Source organism: Mobula birostris, chromosome 4 (assembly GCF_030028105.1).
Source record: "Mobula birostris isolate sMobBir1 chromosome 4, sMobBir1.hap1, whole genome shotgun sequence".
Lineage (NCBI taxonomy): Eukaryota > Metazoa > Chordata > Chondrichthyes > Myliobatiformes > Myliobatidae > Mobula > Mobula birostris.
Window position 1 is genome coordinate 133,668,384 of NC_092373.1, and position 23,102 is coordinate 133,691,485.

The window sequence follows — 23,102 nt, forward strand, 5'->3', positions numbered from 1 at the left end:
AACTCCATTTGCCAGTCTTTTTCCTTTTCACTCAATCTATCTATATCCCACGGCATCACAACATGCCTTCCTTCTATTTTTTATTGTGGGCAAATGTGGCGACTTTACATACTGCGCCTTCCTCCAAGGCATTGGCACAAATTGTGAGCAACCGTAGACAAAAAAGAAATCCCTGTACTCTACTAGTTACCTCCTTCCAGTCTGAAAAAGGACCCATTTCTTCCAATCACAAACAAGAGAAAATCATTGAAAGGTTTAAGAGCGTGAGAAGTGTCACGAACATAGGTCGGAAGGGATTGAACAAGGGGTGATAAAACAGTGTCGAGGTATGCAGAAACGAGTTCAGTGGGGCAGGAGCAAGCTGAGACAATAGGTCGGCCAGGACAGGCAGGTTTGTGGATCTTGGGTAGGAGGTAGAAACGGGAAGTGCGGGGTGTGGGAACTATGTTGGTTTCCCCCATCAGGAAGGTCTTATATACTTCCATCCCCCATCAGGAAGGTCTACCAACCTTATAGTAAAGATGAAGCCACACTCAGGTACTGAGTCTGGTGCTGGGGCTCAGAAGAGCAGAGAGGTGAAGAGGACTGCAGCAGTGATAGGAGATCCCTTAGTCAGAGGAACAGAGACAAGAATCTGTGGGTGTGATAGACACGGTCGGATGGTATGTGTCAGGATCAGGGATATCTTGGACTGTGTCCATAGCATTCTAAAGGGGGAGGAGGGACAGCCAGAAGTCTTGGTACATATTGGCACCAACGACATGGGTAGAAAAGGCAAGGAGGTCCTAAAGACAGATTTTAGGGAGCTACATAGAAAGCTGAAAAATAGGACCTCCAGGGTAGTAATTTTATGCATCTGTATCTGAATCAGTATCAGGATAAGATTTAATATTACTGCTATATATTGTGAAATTTGTCAACTTTACAGCAGCAGTACAATGCAATACATGATAAATAAATAGAGAAAAGTGAGTTCACTAAGTACATATGTGTCTATTAAATACTTAAGTTTAAATAAGTCGTGCAAAATAACAACAGAAATAAAGTGTTCATGGGTTCAAAGTCCATTTAGAAATGGGAAGAAGCTGTTCCTGAATCGCTGAGCGTGTGCCTTCATGCTTCTGTACCTCCTTCCCAATGGTAACAGTGTGTAGAGGGCATGTCCTGGGAGGCTGACGATGACTAGTGGTGTTCCACAGGGGTCTGTGTTGGAACCACTTCTTCTTATGCTATATGTCAATGACTTAGAGGAAAAAATTGATGACTTTGTTGAAAAGTTTGCAGACAATCCAAAGATCAGTGGAGGGACAGGTAGTTTTGAGGAAGTAGCGAGGCTACAGAAGGACTTAGACAGGTTAGGAGAATGGACAAAGAAGTGGCAGATGGAATACAGTGTCAGGAAATGTATGGTCATGCACTTTGGTAAAAGAAGTAAAAGGGTAAACTATTTTCTAAATGGAAAGAAAATTCAAAAATCTGAGGTGCCAAGGGACTTGGGAGTCCTTGTGCAGGATTCCCTAAAAGTTAACTTGCAGGCTGAGTCTGTGGTGAGGAAGGCAAATGCAATGTTAGCTTTCATTTCAAGAGGACTAGAATATAAAAGCAAGGATGTAATGTTGAGACTTTATAAAGCACTGGTGAGGCCTCACGGAGTACTGTGAGCAGCTTTGAGCACCTTGTGTAACAAAGGATGTGCTGACATTGAAGAGGATTCAAAAGAGGTTTGCGAAAATGATTCCAGGATTGGAAGGCTTATCAAAGGAAAAGCATTTGATGGCTCTGGGGCTGTACTCACTGGAGTTCAGAAGAATAAGAGGTGACTTAATTGAAACCTATCAAATGTTGAAAAGCCTCGACAGAGTGGATGTGGAGAGGATGTTTCCTCTTGGCGTCAGAGTCTAAGACCAGAGGACACAGCCTCAGAATACAGATGTGTCCTTTTAGAACAGAGTTGAAGAGGAATTTCTTTAGCCAGAGAGTGGTGAATCTGTAGTATTTATTTCCACAGGCATATGTGGAAACTCAGTCTTTAGGTATACTTAAGGCAGATGTTGATAGATTCTTGATTAGACATGGCATGAAGGGATACCGGGAGAAAGCAGGAGATTGGGGCTGAGAGGGAAAATGGATCAGCCACGATGAAATGGCGGAGCAGACTCGATGGGCCAAATGGCCTAATTCTGCTCCTATATCTTATGGTTTTACGGAACTGAGGCCTGCAACTAATGGTCTTCTGGACAGGCTACAGTGATATAATTGGTTTTGTGGCTGTGGACCCATTTTTGTGAACTTCAGTTCTGAATGTTATTTGCTTACTTTTATTGTTTGTATGATCTGGGTTTTTTTTCCACTTGGTTTTCTTTTGTGAATGGGTTCTGTTGGGTTTCTTTGTTTTGTAAGGAGACATATCGCAATGTTGTATTTAGGATGCATACTTTGAAAATAAATACACTTCTGAATTTTTTAATGTTTCCCACTTTTCTTTTAACGATGTTTATTGAACAATTAATCACTGAGGGTATTTAATGACCAACAATGTAAATCTAATTGATCACTCTAAACATGGATAAGTATAAAATACTGTAAGCCTACTCTGCTGATTACAGGTTAATACAGTATCAGACAGAGTAGATATTACAGCACCTCAATGCTACAGACCAGACGTTGTTTGTATTTTGATAATACCAGCACTCCTTCCAGTGTTAATTTTTGAATATTATTCTGTTCATAATTTATTAATCAGTAACTAGTCAATCTAACTTCCCCACAAAAATTAACTGAGATCTTATCAATCTGGATTTAATCTCTTCTCATACAAGCAAGTGATATACGACAGAAACTAACAAGAAACTAAGGAAAAATCTGAAAGTAATAGCCAATAAACTGCGAGTTGTTGCTAAGTTAATGATCCTCAACAACATAAAGTTCAATCAATGCAGACTGGGCCTTCAAACAGTCAGAAACACCTCAGTTATTTCACCCTCAATTATAAATGCAGGAAGTCTTTCCCAGAATTGTTGAACAAAACTAATTTTAACAGCTGAAATTTAAAAGAAAATTGAAATCCAAGAGGCTTCTGCTAGACATGTCTTTCCCATACTTGTGAAGGGTCTACAGTTCAAAAAATATAGAAAGTTAAAACTTTCTGTGAGTTATTTTTAAACATAAGATTGTTCCTACTCATATCCACACAATTATTTTCCTACTTTATAATCCTGGATATCAGACAAGTACACAAAACTTCGTAGTGGGCATATCAAAATCAGAATCAGGTTTATGATCAGTCTTATATGACATGAAATTTGCTGTTTTCCACCATTTCTGCGTGTGGGCAGGCATGGGAAGAGCTCGGCTCTGCTCTACAGCCCTAGCTCTGCGGGAAGAGCTCATCTTTCCTTACAGTCCTAGCTCGGCTCGGCTCAGCCAGTCTCCGGTTGCTGCTTCTCAGGGGTGGGGGGCGGAGGAGGGAGAAGAGAAGGCTTGTGGAAGTGCTGTTCCCATCCCGCATAAGATGCCCACAGCACCTGAAAAATTCATCCACATTGATTCCGCTAGTCTCCCAAACACTTGCATGTATGGGTGTCTGTCACCAACTGGGGAGGACATTAATACCCACATCCTTGTTAAAGAATGAAAAAGAATGACTGGTTAACAATTAAATAGGGATGTTTATTCTCTTATTTTCCCCAGCCAGACAGCATTAATTGCTCCTTTTCCTGGAATGGGAATTAGTTTCAGCAGAATCATTTTTTTTTTGCATTGAGGAAAGTAGAACACCTAATGAAATCTGGTTTGGGAAGTTCTTACTGCACATTATTTTCTTGTGCTGTACCACTACCAACTGTACGATATATTACACAACACTTGAGCAAAGTATTCTGATTCAGTACAAACCGGACCATAACAGTTTTTTATTGGCTATTTCTTTTGCTTCAAAATACTACTTAATTCACTCAGTTTACTATATCCAGTTATCTCTTGTTCAATCAAATATGTCTCTCTTTCCAATGTATCACATCCTTATGTTTCTTGCAACAGCCTGCAATCTCTCTACAAATTTGCTCCTCTAAATCCTACTATTGAGTAGTTTATAATATAATCTCATTAATATGGCCATCTCTTTCTTATTCCTCAGTTCCACCCATATAGCCTCAGTAGAGTTACAGTAAAACTATATTGTCAAGTACCTTCACTCTGCCTACCACAACATTCAGTATTTGCCCGGTGGCCACCTGCTCAATTCAACTTTTCATACCCATTCTGATAGGTCAGTCCAAAGCTTCTTTTACTGTTACAATGAGGCCCCACTCAGCTTGAAAGAGCAATTCCTTATATTCTGCTTCTGTATATCTTCCAATTTGACAGCATGAACATCGATTTTGTTAACTTTCAGTAATTTCCCACCTGCTCCCCTTCTTTCTTTTTCCATTCCACATTTTCGTTGCCCTCTCATCTCATCTCTTCTTCTTATTACCTGCCATTACTGCCCTCTGGCACCCCTACTCTCTCCCTTCCTTTCACGGCCCACTGCCCTCTCCTATTAGTTTCCTTCCTTTTCAGCCCCTTACCTCTTCTACCTATCACCTCTCAGCTTCTTACTTGACCTCCTTCCCCACCCAAGTTCCCACTCAATTGGTCTCACCTATCGCCTGCCAGTTTTGTACTCCTTCCCTGGCCCCACCATGCTATTCTGATTTCTGCCCCCTTCCTTTCCAGTCCTGATGAAAGTTCTTGGCCCAACTATTGACTGTTTATTCCCCTCGATAGATGCTGCCTGACTTATGGTGATCCTCCAGCATTTTATGTGTGTTATGGTACTAGAACTCTATAACACAGGAACAGGCTCTTCAGCCCATCTTGTCTGTGTTGAACTGTTATTCTGCCTAATCCCAGAACTTCGGCAGAGTTGGTCAAGGAAAATCCAAAGAATTTTCATAAGTATATTAAACTTAGAAGAGTAACTAGAGAGAGAAAAGGCCCCCCTCTGAAATCAAAGGATGCCCCTCATATTTGTGTCCCTTATGTAGTAACACATGATTACGCACCCAGGATACGCAACTGCACTCAAACAAAGCCTTCAGAATAAGGGCTTCTTTTTGCATTTACTTTCTAACACTCTCTCTGAAGGTTTGTATATGGTATCTCTGTGGGCATAATCCTTTTGCAATATCCTGATAGAGTGGTTGTTACAATACACACCCAACTGTGCCAGCTTGTGAAGCTCCTCTGCACCTTCTCCGATGTTATAATAACCTTTTGATCATGTAGTGATTAAAACTGCACATAGTACTCTATATATGGTCTCAGCATTGTTTATAAGTTTGTATCATAATGTTCCTGGCCTTATATTCTTTGCCCCAACTAAGTTTTAGGGATTCTTGGATTTGTATACTGAGGGGTCTCATTTCTTCAAAATGAAAGGCACATATTTTCCCGGGAACCTACCTTCTTCTTTCAATTAATTTTGTTTTGTGGTTATCAAAAATTAACAGTGGTGACTAGAAAATTTTAAACAAACCCCAAGACAACTACCTGCCTGTTGAAGAGCAGCAAAATAATTGAGTTAAAATAAAAGTGCAGGGAGAAGTTTGAGTTAAAAATTGCAGCAGATTCCTTTTCTTTGCAAGAGGAGAAAGACAATGTTGTGCCAGCCATGTAACCCACTCCAGAAGCTGCTTAGAATTTCCCTACCGCATAGCCCTCTATTTTTCTAAGCTCCATGTACCTATCTAAGAGTCTCTTAAGAGATCCTTTTGTATCCACCTCTACCACCTTTGCTGGCAATGCATTCCACGCACCCACCACACTCTGTGTAAAAAACTTACCCCTGAAATCCCCTCTGTATCTGCTCCCAAGCACCTTAAAACTATGCTCCCTCATGTTAGCCATTTCAGCCCTGGGAAAAAGCCTCTGGCTATCCACACGATCAATGCCTCTCATCATCTAATACACCTCTATCAGGTGTATGAGGTGTCAGGGAGGGGTAGCACCTCTGGTGGGGGAACATGTTGCGTCCTTTTCAGGCGGTTTGTCCACCTTTGATCCCTACCTGGCACTCAGCTCTCACCTGTAGCTCCTCGTAGCTGTTTGCATGCAACAGCGGCCACACCCCGGGCAACGGCTTTGACAAGCCGGCTAAACCAGGTGAGGGTAGCCGACGGGTCTCAAACCCTCAGTGAGATAGGGAGATGTCTATCCCAGCATGTGAAGACAGACTCCGGTGGACTGAGCGGACGAGACTAATGGAAGGTCCAACGGTCAAGAAGGCGGTCTCTGCAAGCATTGTGGAATGTGTAGAGCGTAACAAGACACAGTGAGACGTCCTGGTCATCCACTGCACCTAGTCCCATCTCCAGCCATCTCAACTGTTGTCTTGCCACTGGATCCAGATGGGAATTGGGAAGAGAGAGTGAGGCTGATGCTGCGCAACTCTCCCTCCCTCACTTAAATCCAAATCAAGCACTAGTCTCGACACCATCATCATCATCATAACGGTGTTGAGGTCTTCATCGACGACAATGGATGAACAACCAACCAAACTGATCAGGTTACCTCTCATTCTCCATCGCTGCAAGGAGAAAAGGCCAAGTTCACTCAATCTATTCTCATAAGGCATGCTCTCCAATACAGGCAACATCCTTGGAAATGCCAGACCCAAGTTTTACAAAGTCATTCCTGTTCATTATACCATCTGTGATAAAGTATCCAGTGAGCTGGATCGCATGGAGGTTGACGGAATTCTTTCCAAGGTTGAGTAGAGTCCATGTGGAATGCCAGTGGTCCCAATAGCTAAGAAGAGCGTGTCTATCAGGATCTGTGGTGATTTTAATGTCACCATCAGCCCAGTACTGGAGGTAAATCAACACATTCTGCCCAGGATAGAGGATATCTTTGCAAATATTTCTGGAGGGAAACTCTTCGACAACGTGGACGTAGCTGGGGCTTACCTACATCTGGAGGTAAGAAAAGGAATCCGAAGTGTTCCTTGCCATAAACATTCACGAAGTGCTTTATCGCTATAATAGGAGTACCTTGGAGTAGCATCTGCACCTGCAGTTTGACTGAAAGCTGGCCAAGTGCTACAAGGCAGCCCAGGCACTCAGTGCTACCTGGATGACATCATTGTTAACAGTGAGGATGACAAGGAACATCTCCAAAATCTCAAGACAGTGTTAGAAAGATTCGAAGATTATGGGGTCAGAGCATGATGCAACAAGTGTGTATTCTTTAAACCAAGCATCAGTTACTGTGCACCAGAATTACACAAGTGCCCTGAAGAAATTCAAGCAGTGGAAGATGCCCCAAGGCAAAGAACATGTCACAGTTGTGGACCTTTTTAGGATTTGTCAATTACTATAACAGGTTCATGCCAAACTTGGCTATTGTGTTCCACCCCTTGAGAAATAGCAAGGGACACAGCAGTGTGAGGTGGCTTTCCTAAAGGTAAAGGAAATGGTGACATCAGACACTGTACTCACACATTATGATCCACATCACCCAGTGAAGCTTGCCTTTGATGCCTCCTCGCCGTATGTTTTAGGTGCAGTCATGTCACATGTTATGAATGGTGGCAGTGAATGCTCCATAACCTTGGCATTACATTTTCTTATGGCTGCAGAGCAAAATTATTCACAGATTGATAGTGAGGCCTTGAGTCTAATTTGGGGTGTAGAGCATTTTAACCAGTACCTGTATGAAAGACAGTGTACCCTTGTGACTGATTGTTAAACTCTGGTGTCCATTTTCAATCCACAGAGGGATGTTCCACCAACAGCAGCAGCACAGCTGCAGAGATGGGCTCTGTTTATTGGTAGACACAATTACATGATTGAATTCAAGAAGATGACTAATCATGGAAATGCTGACGGATTGTCCAGTTTACCCTTGGGAAAGGAAATACTGGAAAAATTTACAATAGAAGACATGCCCCTTGACATATTCTCCCTAATAAAAATTGAAAGTCTCCGTACTATAGCTGAGATGATCCAAAGGGAAACCGGAAAACACCCCACACCTTCTCAGGTCGCATGGCGACACAAAATGGTTGGAATGTGCAGCAGAAATCCTAGTTGACCCACTTTTACTAGTGCCTAGGTGAACTTCTCCTTGACGGGGATTGCCTTATATGGGGAATGAGAGATGTGGTACCATTCAAGCTGCGAGCTAAAGTGCTGGTGGAACCTCATGCTGTTTATCTTGGTGTGGTTAAAATGAAAGCATCGGCTCAGAGTTTTGTCTGGTGGCTTGGGATAGAACAGCAGATTGAGCAGCTTGCCTTGCACTGTTCAGGGTGCCAACATGTTCAGAAGAAAAGTATTCAGAGCCATCAGAACATCTTCCTGCAGTCCCAAAGTCAACTCCTACAACCACCATACAGGAGGCTCCAGAGCCTGAAATTGTTTCACAGCCGCAAGTCTCACCTGCTAAACAGAATACCCTCCTTTGTCAGGAAAGACATTATCTCATAAGAATAAGTAATCTTCCAACAGTGATTAAATCTTTAGGACTGAATGGGACAATTTAAAATTTACTATACTGTGAATGTCTATGTCGTAGTTGTATTATATAGTATGCTGTAAATATGTATATAAGTTGAGATGCATTCTATATTGAGTTAAATTTTATAGCCAAGCAGAGAGGACCTGTTTCAACAATTCATTACTGTCTATATATTAAAAAGTACCTGAATGGCATATGTCATTTTGACACCATGTCTTAAGTACACATCTCGTTTAAAGTAAAAAATGAAATGTATATATTCTCCCAAGCTCCTATCTTTTTCCTTCAAACAGTTTTATGTTTTGAAGTTACCAAAGCATAACAAGGGTGTTCTTTTTTGTGCTTTTAACTTTGATCTGATAATAATAACTCTCAGTGAAGCCTACCAGCTAACTTTGGGTTAGTTACCTTTGCTGCATCTTCTGTGAATGTGCACCTAGATGCTTTCTGATTGTTTCTGCTGTCATGAGAAATCTGCTGAGAGCCAGTCATACTGGTCGACTGGAAACCATTTCCACTGTAGAGTAATTTGCAAAGCATTTGTTCAAATCGCAGACCAGTGTGTAATAAAAGGAGAATGCAGATGAAGTGATATAAACCAGACAGAAGGAAAATGGAGGTGTGAAGATGAACTGGAAGACTGAAGAAGTGGCCTCCTATGATTTTAAAGTCACAGGTTCACAAGCTTGTGGAATCTTTCACTAGTAGGTTAGCGTAGATTTATGTATTAATCATGTACATTAAAACATAGTGAAATATGTAGCTTGCATGAACAACCAAGAATATGCTGAGGATAGTCTCCAGGTGTCGCCATCACATAACACGCCCACAATGTTCAGCAGAACAATACGTGACAACAGCAAAAAAACACCTTTCCGACCCATTCCCCACCATCCCCCACTCATACACAGATGAGCCTCCAACCCTGAGACAGGCTGCCTCCAGGCTTCTGACCCCCAGACCATGGTCCCGGACTCACAATTACTGAGCTTCTGACTTTCAGACTCACTGACTAGGGGCTTCCTCCTTCAGCTTCAACCTCTGGAATTGCCCACCTCAGGCTTCGATCTATGGACTCACCGTCTTCGGGGACTTGACTTCTGGGCTTCAACCTCTGTTCTTGCCAACTCCAGAACTCACAAACCTCAGACCTCAGACCTTGGAGCTCAGACCTCTGTGCGCAGGAATCACTGACTTCCGACCTCGAGGCACTCTGACTTGGACTCCAACCTCTGGCTCCTTCCCCTAAACTTTCATTAACTTCCCTGACCTCTCACTCCCTTCATCCCTATCCCTACCCCTAGCTTGACCATAACTTCTCATGCTGTTCCCAAAAACCATCCCTACGAGTCTAAAAATCTAAGTCTGAGCCACAAACCCAATAGACATCACAGCTTGGCACCATTTTGAAAGTTTACCCGCTGTAATGGATCATCAGAACCTGAAGGGAGGTAGATAAATAATGCAAAGTTAAGTTTTAGAGTATCACACATTGACATTTAGAATCCTCTTACAAGCTATCATGCAGTATCTGAAGCCCATACTGTGATGGCATTGGGTTCATTGTCCACAAAGCCCTAAAGCCAAGAGGAGATTTTAAGTCCTATCTGATTATACTGTAGGTATCTACAGGTACACTCATTTTTGGGAGATTATATGGCATCAATTTACTCTTCAAGGTCTAGTCTCTATGGCTAGGTCTGGCTGCCAGTACCCACTATTAGATTCCCACTCCCTACCGAGGAAGAGATATTTCCAACTAACTATATAGTTTAAGCATAGTTTATTTTATTTTTGTTAACACACATTTAAATCTAGACAAATAGTTCTTAACACAATTTAAAACTCACAGAGGATTTCTGATTTATGAAAGACTTCCGAATTCAAAAGATTTATAAACTACAAAAAATTTCCAAATAGAACATAGAACATAGAATAGTACAGCACATTACAGACCTTTCGGCCCACAATGTTGTGCCGACCCTCAAACCCTGCCTCCCATATAACCCCCACCTTAACTTCCTCCATATACCTTTCTAGTAGTCTCTTAAACTTCACTAGTGTATCTGCCTCCACCACTGACTCAGGCAGTGCATTCCACACACCAACCACTCTCTGAGTAAAAAATCTTCCTCTAATACCCCCTTGAACTTCCCACCCCTTACCTTAAAGCCATGTCCTCTTGTATTGAGCAGTGGTGCCCTGAGGAAGAGGCGCTGGCTATCCACTCTATCTATTCCTCTTATTATCTTGTACACCTCTATCACGTCTCCTCTCGTCTTCCTTCTCTCCAAAGAGTAAAGCCCTAGCTCCCTTAATCTCTGATCATAATGCATACTCTCTAAATCAGGCAGCATCCTGGTAAATCTCCTCTGTAGCCTTTCCAATGCTTCCACATCCTTCCTATAGTGAGGTGACCAGAACTGGACACAGTACTCCAAGTGTGGCCTAACCAGAGTTTTATAGAGCTGCATCATGACCTCGCGAATTTTAAGCTCTATCCCTCAATTTATGAAAGCTAACATCCCATAAGCTTTCTTAACTATCCTATCTACCTGTGAAGCAACTGTGGACATGTACCCCCAGATCCCTCTGCTCCTCCACACTACCAAGTATCCTGCCATTTACTTTGTACTCTGCCTTGGAGTTTGTCCTTCCAAAGTGTACCACCTCACACTTCTCCGGGTTGAACTCCATCTGCCACTTCTCAGCCCACTTCTGCATCCTATCAATGTCGCTCGGCAATCTTTGACAATCCTCTACACTATCTACAACACCACCAATCTTTGTATCATCTGCAAACTTGCCAACCCACTCTTCTACCCCCATATCCAGGTCGTTAATAAAAATCACGAAAAGTAGAGGTCCCAGAACAGATCCTTGTGGGACACCACTAGTCACAACCCTCCAATCCGAAAGTACTCCCTCCACCACGACCCTCTGCCTTCTGCAGGCAAGCCAATTCTGAATCCACCTGGCCGAACTTCCGTGGATCCCATGCCTTCTGACTTTCTGAATAAGCCTACTGTGTGGAAACTTGTCAAATGCCTTACTAAAATCCATGTAGATCATATCCACTGCACTACCCTCATCTATATGCTTAGTCACCTCCTCAAAGAACTCTATCAGGCTTGTTAGACACGATCTTCCCTTCACAAAGCCATGCTGATTGTCCCGATCAGACCATGATTCTCTAAATTCCCATAGTGCCTATCTCTAAGAATCTTTTCCAACAGCTTTCCCACCACACACGTAAGGCTCACTGGTCTATAATTACCCGAACTATCCCGACTAACTTTTTTGAGCATGGAGACAACATTCGCCTCCCTCCAATCCTCTGGTACCATTCCCGCGGACAACAAGGACATGAAGAACCTAGCCAGAGGCTCAGCACTCTCTTCCCTCGCCTCATGGAGCAGGCTGGGGAATATTCTGTCAGACCCCGGGGACTTATCAATCCTAATGTATTTTAACAACTCCAACAGCTCCTCTCCGTTAATATCAACATGTTCCAGAACATCAACCTCACTCATATTGTCCTCACCATGATCAAGTTCCCTCTCATTGGTGAATACCAAAAAGAAGTATTCGCTGAGGACCTTTTTGGTCTCAAAGCTCTCCACTTCTTTTTGATCTCAAAGCTCTCCGCTTCTTTTTGGAGGAAGGTCTCAAAGCTCTCCACTTCTTTTTGGATTCCAGACCTAACCAGTTCCCCTCTACCACCACTCTGCTCCGTCTAGCGGATTAGTCCATACTCTTAATAATTTCTCCTTTGCCTCCTCCCACTTCCTCCAAACTAAAGGTGTAGCTATGGACACCCGTATGGGTCCTAGCTATGCCTGCCTTTGTTAGCTTTGTGGAAAAATCTATGTTCCAAACCTAAAATAAATCCAGGAACAACACATTAGTCAAGTTAACTTCAACAGAAGTTAAAATAGAAATCAGTTTATTGAGGTTGAAAGAGGTTATATAGAGGAGACTCAGAAGTAGCATTGAGGGGCGCAATTAGTAGTTGCTTAGACGGGAATGGATTGATTGAGGAAAGTTGTCAAATGCAAATCATGTTTAATAACTACGGAAGTATTTATAGATTATGTAACTGAGACAGCCTCCAAGTACCCTGAAACCACATCCTTAACAATCAACTCTAATATCTTCCCCAAACACTCCTTCTTCTTCTTACCGTGTCCATGGACAGTCTATACATGGCCCAGCCAGAACTGGGCACATTTTTGCGCCTTGTTGTTGAATTCGGCAAGATCTGCAACAGTACAGGGTTCCTCCAGTGATGGACATTGCAGGAGAGGTTGCACAGTTTGTGGCTCAGTTCCACATTTACAAGTTGTCGGGCTGGTTGTATATCCCCATTTGCTTAGTGACACCTTTGAAGACCTATGCCAGTCCTAAGTTTGTTAAGGCACTTCCAGGTTGCCCAGATGCAATTAGCTCCTGGGGGTAGGCTTTCATCCGGTGGAATTTCCATCGTTGGGGGTTGTTTGAGACTGGCGAGCCGGTCTTTCCACAAGGCGATGCGGGCTTCAGATGGGGTGGATTGTAATGGAACAACACGGTTCATGAAGCTCTTCCTTGACTTTAGGCGGCTGGGTGTAGGTGTCTGACCATGTAGAGGGTGCCTCTCATCTGATGTTTGACGGAGTGGTTCTTTCTTGCTGGCTACCGTTCTTCTTATATCAGGGGGAGTGATACCAGCCAGGATATATAGGCTGTTGGTGTTTGTTGGTTTTAAACAACCTGTGATAAGTCGGCAGCTTGCACTCAGAACTGCATCCATCTTCTTAGCTTCCCGGGATGAGCCCGAGGCACCTGCTGTTACTCCAACCAAGGCATACAGGACCCAAGCTGGCTCTGACAGACTCACAGTGCTGGCCTTGGGGAATTCGGAGGGGGCCTGTGCAGGGTAATGTAATGGGTGACAGATGACACATACCGTTCATAATAGAAACGGTCCTACATCGTTCACAAACACCGTCACTGAGTTGCGTTCACTTTAAGAGATAGTGTCTGACGTAACCAGTGTAAGGCGACTGCTTTTGGTTTGTTTGTAATGGAAGTAAAGGCCTGTGGTTTTCGTTAAACAGATAAAGCGACTGTTGTATGACTTATTCACAAAATCCTACACCAGCACAGCCAAGCCAGATCTTATCCTCACCGGATTCTGAAATCCACATATTTCCACAAGCCAAGAGAAAGTGATATGAAGGCTGACCAAGACTGAGTTTTCCATTCCTCACTCATGGGCACCGGGCTAAATTGACTGACTTCTACCTTTATTTAGAACAATGAACTCTAGGGAGATCAGGGCTCAAACTTGTTTCTGACCTATGAAAATCAGCTCAATTTGACATTAAGGTTGACACAGTCCAAAGTAAACAATATTCAGTAGATCAATCCAAAATAAACAACATGCAGTAGATAACTAAGTGATGCCTTGACAACAGAACTGTATTAAATAAAGACAAAATTAATCTGATAGTCATATTATTCTCTTAAAAACCCCAAGGTAAATATGTATATGTATGTGTGTGTGTGTATAAATATATATATATTCTTTTACAACATCTTTACTGCAACAATATACTCAAGGATCTAATAAATTCTAGCTGGTGAATGGTAACGCAGAAGCCATATAACTATAATGCCCCATACAGGAAAATGCAGTTTCAATTGCATTGTCCAGAAATCACCCCATGCTTGATGGTTCCGACTGCAAAGGTGTAAGGTACTCCAATGGGCTTGCTCCTCTTTATTGCCTTCCGTCCTAAAGCTTTGAGATATCATCATTCCTTCACTGCTGGCTTCCTGATCATCCACTACTAGTGGCCATGCCTTTAGCTGAATCCCTGGAATCTCCTTCCTAAACCTCTTCACCTAACTTTCCTCTTTTTAGACCTTTTGTTCAAGTCACTGGACTTCTGAAATCTTGGCTATATCTCTGTCACTTGTAAAAATGCCATACCCTTTTCTCAGTTCCTTCATCCGATCCCCAGGATGAGGCTTTCCTTTCCAAAACCTCTGAGATGTCCTCCTTCTTCAAAGAAAGGGGCTTCCCTTCCTCCACCATTGATGCTGCCCTCACCCATGTCCTCTAGTTCCCAGAGAGCTGCCTTCACCCCCTCTTCCTGCCACCTTAACAGGGGAGAGCTGTTCTTGTCCTTTTCTACCATGCCATGAACTATCACACACAGCACATCACACTCCACAACTTTCGCCATCCTCAACAGGATTCTGCCACCAAACACATCTTTAGCCTCCCCCACAGTTCTCCGCTTTCCACAAGGATCACTCTGTGATTCCCTCGTCTGTTCGTCGCTCCCCACTGATCTCCCACCTGACACGTCCCTGCAAGTGGACAGTGCTATACCTGCCCATTCACTTCTTCCCTCTCCTCCATTCAGGGCCCCAAACCGTCCTTCCAGGTGAGGCAACATTTCATCTGCAAGTCTGTTGGGACCATCCACTGTATCCGGTGCTCCTGATGCAGCCTCCTCTACATCAGTGAGTTCCAAAGCAGATTGGGGGAACCACTTTGTCCAGCCCCTTCGCTCCATCTGCAACAAACAGGATTTCCTGGTGGCCAACCATTTTAATTCCAATCCCCATTCCCATTCGACATGTCGGTCCATGGCCTCCTCTTCTTCCACAATGAGCCCACTCTCAGGTTGGAGGAGCAACACCTCAGACTGCCTCTGGGTAGCCTTCAACCTGACGTCATGAATATCAAGTTCCCAAATTTCTGGTAACTTTTCCCCCTCCCCCTTAGCCCTTTTGCCATTCCCACTCTGGGTCCCCTAGCACCTCTTTACTTCTCCTCACCTGCCTATCCCCACCTGGTCCCCCTCCTCCTTGGCTTTCTCTCATCGTTCCCTCTCCTCTCCTGTCAGATCCTTTCTTCTTCACCCCTTTGCCTTTTCCACGTATCCCAGCTTCTCCATTTATCCCCGCCTCCCCCACCCACCTACCTTCTCCCCCACCAAGCTTCACCAATCACCTTCTAGTTTGTGCTACTTCCCCACCCCTGACCTTCTTATTCTGGATTGTTCCCTCTTCTTTTCCAGTACCGATGAAGGGTCTCAGCCTGAAATGTCGACTCTTTATTCCTTTCCATAGATGCTGCCTGACCCACCGAGTTCCTCCAGCATCTTGTGTGTGCTACGCTGGATTTCCAGCGTCTGTAGAATCTCTTGTGTTTATGATTGGCCATGAAACACAACATTCGGGTTTATTTGATAACAGTTGGAGATCTTTGCCATGGTAAAACTCACTACATAAATGGAAACAGTTGTTGTTACAAGATTAGGACGTGGCACTGTCTCATATATTTGAAATTTTTACTTCTCTTCATTTATTGTTGGATTTGTGCTGAAGGAAGAAAAAAATAAGGAGTTAAATTTGGCCATCTCCAGCATTCTTCACGGTTCAATGCATCAGGTTACAGTTTAACTGAGCACATCGTATAGTTTCTGCTGAGAGTGCAGGAAGTGATTTTCCTGTCCCCGCTTTCTGTCAATACAATGGCCCCAAGATAGCTGTAGGAAGTGAGGTTGCAAGGCCAAAATGAACTGCTGTATGTCCAGATAACAAACAAACTGACATCTGATGTTTTGTAGAAATTATTGAATTTCTGGTTGGCTTGTTCATAAACCGTACTCAAGGTACAATAAAGCAATACACATATTGAGACTTCTATCACCATCTGCTTGGAGAGCGAGGATCAATTTAGATCAAGTCTCTGCACAGAGAATGACAGGATTTATTCCTCTATGTGTAAGTAGCTGTATCTGGAAATAGTCACAAAGGAGTAACAACTCCTTTATGTGTCAACAAATACACTCAAAAACTTCAATAGATGTACCGTGGAGAGCATTCTGACAGGCTGCATCACTGACTGGTATGGAGGGGCTACTGCATAGGACCGAAAGAAGCTGCAGAAGGTTGTAGATCTAGTCAGCTCCATCTTGGGCACTAGCCTACAAAGTACCCAGGACATCTTTGGGGAGCAGTGTCTCAAAAGGCAGTGTCCATTATTAAGGATCTCCAGCACCCAGGGCATGCCCTTTTCTCACGGTTATCATCAGACAGGAGATACAAAAGCCTGAAGGCACACACTCAGCGATTCAGGAACAGCTTCTTCCCCTCTGCCATCTGTTTCCTAAATGGACATTGAACCCACGAACACTACCTCACCTTTTTAATATACATTTCTGTTTTTTGCATTATTTTTAATCTATTCAATATAGATATTCTATAAATTTATTTATTTATTTTTTTCTTCTATATTATGTATTGCATTGAACTGCCGCTGCTAAGTTAACAAATTTCAAAACACATGCCGGGGATAATAAACCTGATTCTGATCCTAAATTAGGAGATCTGCACCTCACTTGGTGTTACAGATTCAAATGCTCCGACTGAAGGGAGCAAGGTAAGGAGGAAACACGAACGCATGACGTGCATATGTGCCGCACTCATCTTCTGCAGGAACTGTTGCAAACCATCTAAAATCCAGGAAAGCTGAAAAAGCAGAAGATAGAAACACAAAGAGAGCAGAACAATGGCTGGTCCTCTAATGCAATATCACATCCATGCTCTCTCTCCCCCATATCACACAATGCCTCTTTTTGTCGAGAAGTCCAAATCCTCCTTCTTAAAAATATTCACAGATTTGGTCCTGTCGAATCCTGTTACAGAGAATTCCACAGGTTCATTATCTTTCACCACCCTCTTCGCCATGTGAAGAAATTCCTCTTCATCTCAGTTCTACAGCTTTCTTCCAATTTCCTCACACTTCAGCCACACTATGCATCCAACAATGTCAGCACTTTGGGCATTTCAGTGAGATCCCTCTCATTCTTCTGAATTCCAGTGAACAAATGGTAAAAGGGAAGACTGGTGACAAGGTTGTGTACAGGAATGTGACAACAATAGGACACCTGGTTGAATGGTGCTGTAACAATAACATGTCATTTGAAATCCAGTGCTCTGCTATGGCGGTTTTGTCATATCCGTGTTCTCCCGAGCCAGAACACCTAACGATCAAGTGCTGACTGTTCTACCCACCAAGAGAGTTCGCCTGCATGACCCTGACCACGGTTCACATATCACAATCGGCCAACTGTAATCAGGCACTTGAGACACTGCATGCTGTCATCACCAAACAAGGAACAGTCCATCCCGACGTATTTCAAATCAAAGTTGGGGGCTGCAATCAGGCTTGTTTGAAGAAATCTCTGCCAATTACCATCAGCATATAAACTGGCCACTGCCATACTATGATAAGGAATGCTTACCGCTCCATGTCCAGACCACACTTTGGGAAATTGGATCACTTGGCTGTCCCTCTCTTACCTGCATACACAGAGACTAAAGAGCAAGACTCCAGAGAATTGGACAACAAAGGAGTGGTCGCAGGAGGCAGAGGAGCGGTACTGGATTGCTTCATGTCAGTGGACTGGGCCGTGTTCAAGAACTCATCAGTGGATCCACGGCTGTCACGGACTTTATAAAAACAGTCGTAGATGAGTGTGTCCACACACAATCATTCAGAGTCTTCCCCAGCAGAAACCCTGGGTGAACCATGAGATCCACAACCTGCCACAGGCCAGATCAGAGACATTCGGGTCTAGCGACCAAGTAAGATATCAGAGGTCCAGGTAGGATCTCCAGAAAGCTATCTCACGGGCTAATTGGCAATTCTGGACTAGACTTGAATCAACAAAGGATGCTTGACAGTTGTGGCAGGGCTTGAACGCTTACACCTCTTATAAAGTGAAATCAAGCAACACAAGTGACAACAGAGCTTTGCTTCCAGATGGGCTCAATGTCTTCTATGCTCAGTTTGACTGTCAGAACATGGAGGAACCTTCATGAACTTCCACTGCTCCCAAAAACCTTATGATTTCAGTCCCTGATGCTGACGTTACAGTATCCTTCAGGAGGGTGAATCTATGGAAAGCATCTGGCCCAGATGAGGTGTCTGACCAAGTGCTAAAAACATGTGCTGATCAACTGGCTGGAGTGTTCACCAACATCTTTCACCTCCCACTTTGGCAGTCTGAAGTACCTACCTGCTTCAAACAGGCTTCAACTATACCTGTGCCTTAGAAGAATGTGGTAACCTGCCTTAATGACTATCACCCAGTAGCAATTACATCCACAGTGACGAAATGTTTTATGAGGTTGGTGATGAAACACATCAACCCCTGCCTGAGAAGTGACTTGGATCCACTCCAATTTGTCTGCAAGCACAACAGGTCCACAGCAGATGCCATTTCATTGGCTTTTCACTCAACCCTGGAACATCTGGCCCTCTTTCTAATGACTTGATTTCATTTTTAACCAACAGAGCCACACCACCACCTCTGCCTACCTACCCATCCTTTCAATGCAACATGTATCCTTGGATGTTATGCTCCCAACTATGATCTTCTTTCAGCCACAACTCAGCGACGCTCTCTACATTATACCTGCCAATCTCTAACCGCACCACAAGGTCATCTGCTTTATTCTGTATACAGTGTGTATTCAAATATACCACCTTCAGTCTTGGATCCATCACCCTTTTCCATTTTGTCACCCTTTTACACTGCAGTTCATCCCACTGACGGCAATTTTGCCCTATCACCTGCCTGTCCTTCCCGACAGTTTCACTACACACCTCCTCTGCTTGTAAACCAACAGCCTTATCACTCCATTTCCCACCCCCTGCCAAATTAGTTTAAACCCTCCCCAACAGCTCTAGCAAATCTGCTGGTAAGGATATTGGTCGCCCTCGGGTTCAGGTATAACCCATCCCTTTTGTACAGGTTCTATCTTCCCCAGAAGAGATCCCAATGATCCAGAAATTTGAAACTGTGCCCTCTGCACCAGTTCCTCAGCCACATAATCATCTGCCAAATCATCCTATTCTTACCCTCACCGGCATGTGGCTCAGGCAGCAATCCAGAGTATGCTACCCTGGAAGTCCTGCTTTTCAGCTTTCTACTCCCTAAATTCTCTCTTTAGGACCTCCTCACCTTTCCTACCTACGTCACTGGTGCCAATATGTACCAAGACTTCTGGCTGCTCACCCTCCCCCTTGGACACCCCTGACCCTGGCACCTGGGAGGCAACATTCCACAGAATACGAAAGACACCCGGATGGTATATTGCAGCTCAGAGCGTCGGAGTTCAGAGTTCAATTCCGGAGTCCTCTTTAAGGAGACTATCTGTCCTCCCTGTGGAATGTGCGAGATTTCTCTGGATGCTCCGGTTTCTTCCCACAGTCCAAAGATGTACCAGTTAGTATGTTAGTTGGTCACTGTTGATTAAATTTGCCTGGGGTCAGATTGGGGGTTGCTAGGTAGTGTGGCTCAAGGGGCAGGAGGGGCCTTTCTTGCACTGTATCTCTAAATAAATTATTTTTTTTACACACAGAGAGTAGCAGATGCATGGAACACGATGCGATGGTACAGATACATTAGGGACAATTAAAATATTCTTAGATAGGCCCATAGATAGAAAAATGGAGGGCTACTTGGGAGGGAAGGTTCAAATTGACCTTCAGAGTAGGTTAAAAGGTCCACATATGATTGACTATGTTCTATCCAAGCAAGTCGAGAGAATTCTCTCACACTCCTAACTTGAGACTTGTAGATGATTAACAAACTTTGAGTTAGGAAGTGAATTACTCCCTGCAAGATTCCACGCCTCCAACCCGCTCTTGTACTTACAATGTATCCATGGCTACTCCAGCACAGCTCCTAGTCAATGGAAACCTCCAGCATATTGATAGTGATTCAGTCATAACCATGCCAATGAATTTCACAGCATCACAGCAGAATTTTCTCTTGTCAGATATCATCATTGCTTGGCATTTATGTGTTACACACACTTTGTAAGATTCTGCTGTTACTGACTGTTTGCTTTTTGTGGGCAGACACAGTCAAGCATAAGTTACACCATTGGCTATTTATGAAAACACTTCTGGTGGTGGTGGGGGGAGCTCCACTGTTGATCTGGAAGAAAAGGTACCAAGCCTCACAGATCAAGAGCCCCTAATTCAAACCCTGAGTTCAGATGAGGCTGCAGATTATGGGCTACAATCCCTGTATCAATAAAGGGGACAAAACTGACCATAACACAGGGGAGTCTGCTCCACAAGTCGGGCGGGATCTCTAGCTGTGATAGCTGTGTATCTGACAAGTCCTGATCAGGTTCCACCTTCACAGCCAAGTGAATGTTGACATCCAAAGTCCAAGTTTGCTCGTTAAGGACGTTCATTGGGAAAATAGACGAACCAGATCACTGTCCAGCAGCAATCAGAAGATTTAGGATGGAAACAAAAACAATTGAAGCACAATGAGCAAAGGTCAGGAGGAGTACAAATCTCATATCTCAGCAAAAAGTTTCGCATTTAGACAACGATTTAATGCATTTCCCAGTACATCACAGTGCTGGATTTGTAATCCTAAACCATTCACCAGAATTAAGACAAATGCTGAAAAGGGAAACCATTGATCGAATTTACTGAAGTTCTCACAAGTTACTTTTGGTCCCTATTTTTTCTTCAATACAAAAAAAAAGTGAAAATTTTGCGGAGAAAAATGCCGAGTTCAGAAATGAAATAAATAGGAATCTTTACACCAGGGTTAGTAAAATCCAATTCCCAGTCAAATACTGTTAACCCACAGGGGAAAATCTGCAGATGCCGAAATCCAAAGCAACACACGCAAAATGCTGGAGGAGCCCAGCAACTCAGAACTCGCCCTGATGAATAGTCTCAGCCCAAAACATCAACTGTTTACTCTTTTCCATAGATGCTGCCTGGCCTGCCGAGTTCCTCCAGCATTTTGTACGTGTTGCTTCAAATGATCCAGGTTACTTAAGGTCCAACTCCCAAACAAACTGCTCTGCAAAGCAGTTGATAACAATCCAATTCCTGATCAACTGTGCTCAACCACGAAGTATTCCAACAGCTGTTAAAATTATCTACTGGCATTCATTGTCCAAACTCACGATCTAGTCAAAGGGATGGATGGTATCCATAGAACGCGGCATCTTCGGGAGGGGGGGAGGAGAAATAAATGGGGTCTATTTACCCGGTGCCAACAATAGATCTTTACTGAATAAACTCGAAATGAACATCTCACCCTCAGTTCAAACACAGAGCACTTACAAAGCAAGCTAAAACACCCCGCCTCATGTCGTTCACTCAATGTGCTGATGACTATAAAATCAGTCGAACAGGCACAACTGTCGGGGAGCGGGTGAAGTGAATCTGAAGCCCGGGTTCGAGCGGGTATGGCAAGGTTTGAAAGGGTGGGCTTTGACCATCCAGTTGCCGCCATCCACCCACCCAAGGTGCCTCGCCATCTTCGGCCAACGCTCCCCGCCAGCTGGCCATCAAAATGTAGCTGCGGCCGGAGATAGAAGACACAGAAAACATTTAACAGCGTTTATAAACAAAAAAAAAACGCTTATTAAATGAGCAAGGAGCCGGGCAAAACAATATAAGACACGCGGATCCCCCATCCGACGTTTAAAATAAATCAGAGATCATGGATTCAGTTGTCTGCGGAAAACTCGATTCTCGGCCAAGTGACAGGACTCTTAAGCAGCCCGCGAGAAAGCGGGGGAACAACTGGTCATTCGGGCGAGAAATGGCCAAAGTCTTCCTTCAGACCGATCTGGGGCGGTAGGGGAGTTGGGGCGCCGCCAGCCGCCGAGCTTACCTGCTAAGGAGGCGCCGGTCCGTCTGGCAGCTGCCGAGCGGTGCCTGAAGCCGGGGTCCCTGTCGCTCACCCCTCGCACCTCCTTCTCCTCCTCTTCCTCCTGGATCCAGGCTTCCGCCATCATCACACGGAATCGATCGGCGTGGGCGGGAGGAGCAACGCTGCGGACAAGTCCGGTTAGAGAGTCAGCGGTAACATCCAGCCGCCCGCACCCCCCGGTAGAACACCCCTCACACACGCACGCACCGTCCCTCACCTGTGCCAGCAGCCACTCCCGGGAGAATCGCCGGGGCCGCACCAGCAGCCGTCCACCGCCCCCCTTCCCTCCCCGCCGGCCCTCCTCCACCAGCAGCTCTCGGTCCGCTGGGTAGAACCTTTCCAGCCACCCCACCTCTCGAACACCACAGGGCGCTACCTTGCACCAACTTCCGAAATACTCTTATCCTGACAGGAAACTCTGCAACTAAATGAAAACAAAAGGTGGCGGTAGCGGCTGCTGCTGACTTTCGTTCATTAAGGCGTGCAGATCCAACGTGTAATTATTCTGGAAGTCTGTCGCTAGCAGAGATGTTTTCTCCGTTCCCGTTGAACGACAGCCAACTACAATATATTTTCCACTGAAGGAACACGTTTGTGTTACATTGACCGAGTTACTTGAAATGCAAGATAAAAAAAACTTATCTAGAATTAAACTTAGCAATGCTCTATAGATGACAATGCAGATTCAGTTGGGTAAAGGTATAAGGTGAAAATGATTAAAGGACCACTTGTGATTTGTCTTCATCCATTGCCTACAAGCTAGCTGAGTTGTCACAATGATAATTACAGACACAAGAGACTGCTACAAACTGAACATCTGTGGGAGGGTCATAT

General features: G+C 44.1%; 1 protein-coding gene across 3 annotated transcripts in view; it reads right to left on the bottom strand.

Moving 5' to 3' along the window:
* The window catches only part of sh3d19 (SH3 domain containing 19), a 136,115-nt gene extending 113,555 nt beyond the window's left edge, over nt 1–22,560 (bottom strand). For all 3 annotated transcript variants that reach the window (XM_072256053.1, XM_072256054.1, XM_072256055.1), the window contains exons 1-2: nt 22,486–22,560; nt 22,230–22,390 (exon numbers count right to left, since the gene is read on the bottom strand). In XM_072256053.1, coding sequence (XP_072112154.1) covers nt 22,230–22,353 — 124 coding nt within the window. In that variant the 5' untranslated portion in view covers nt 22,354–22,390; nt 22,486–22,560. The remainder of the gene's footprint in view (nt 1–22,229; nt 22,391–22,485) is intronic.
* Nucleotides 22,561–23,102: the final 542 nt, after the last annotated feature.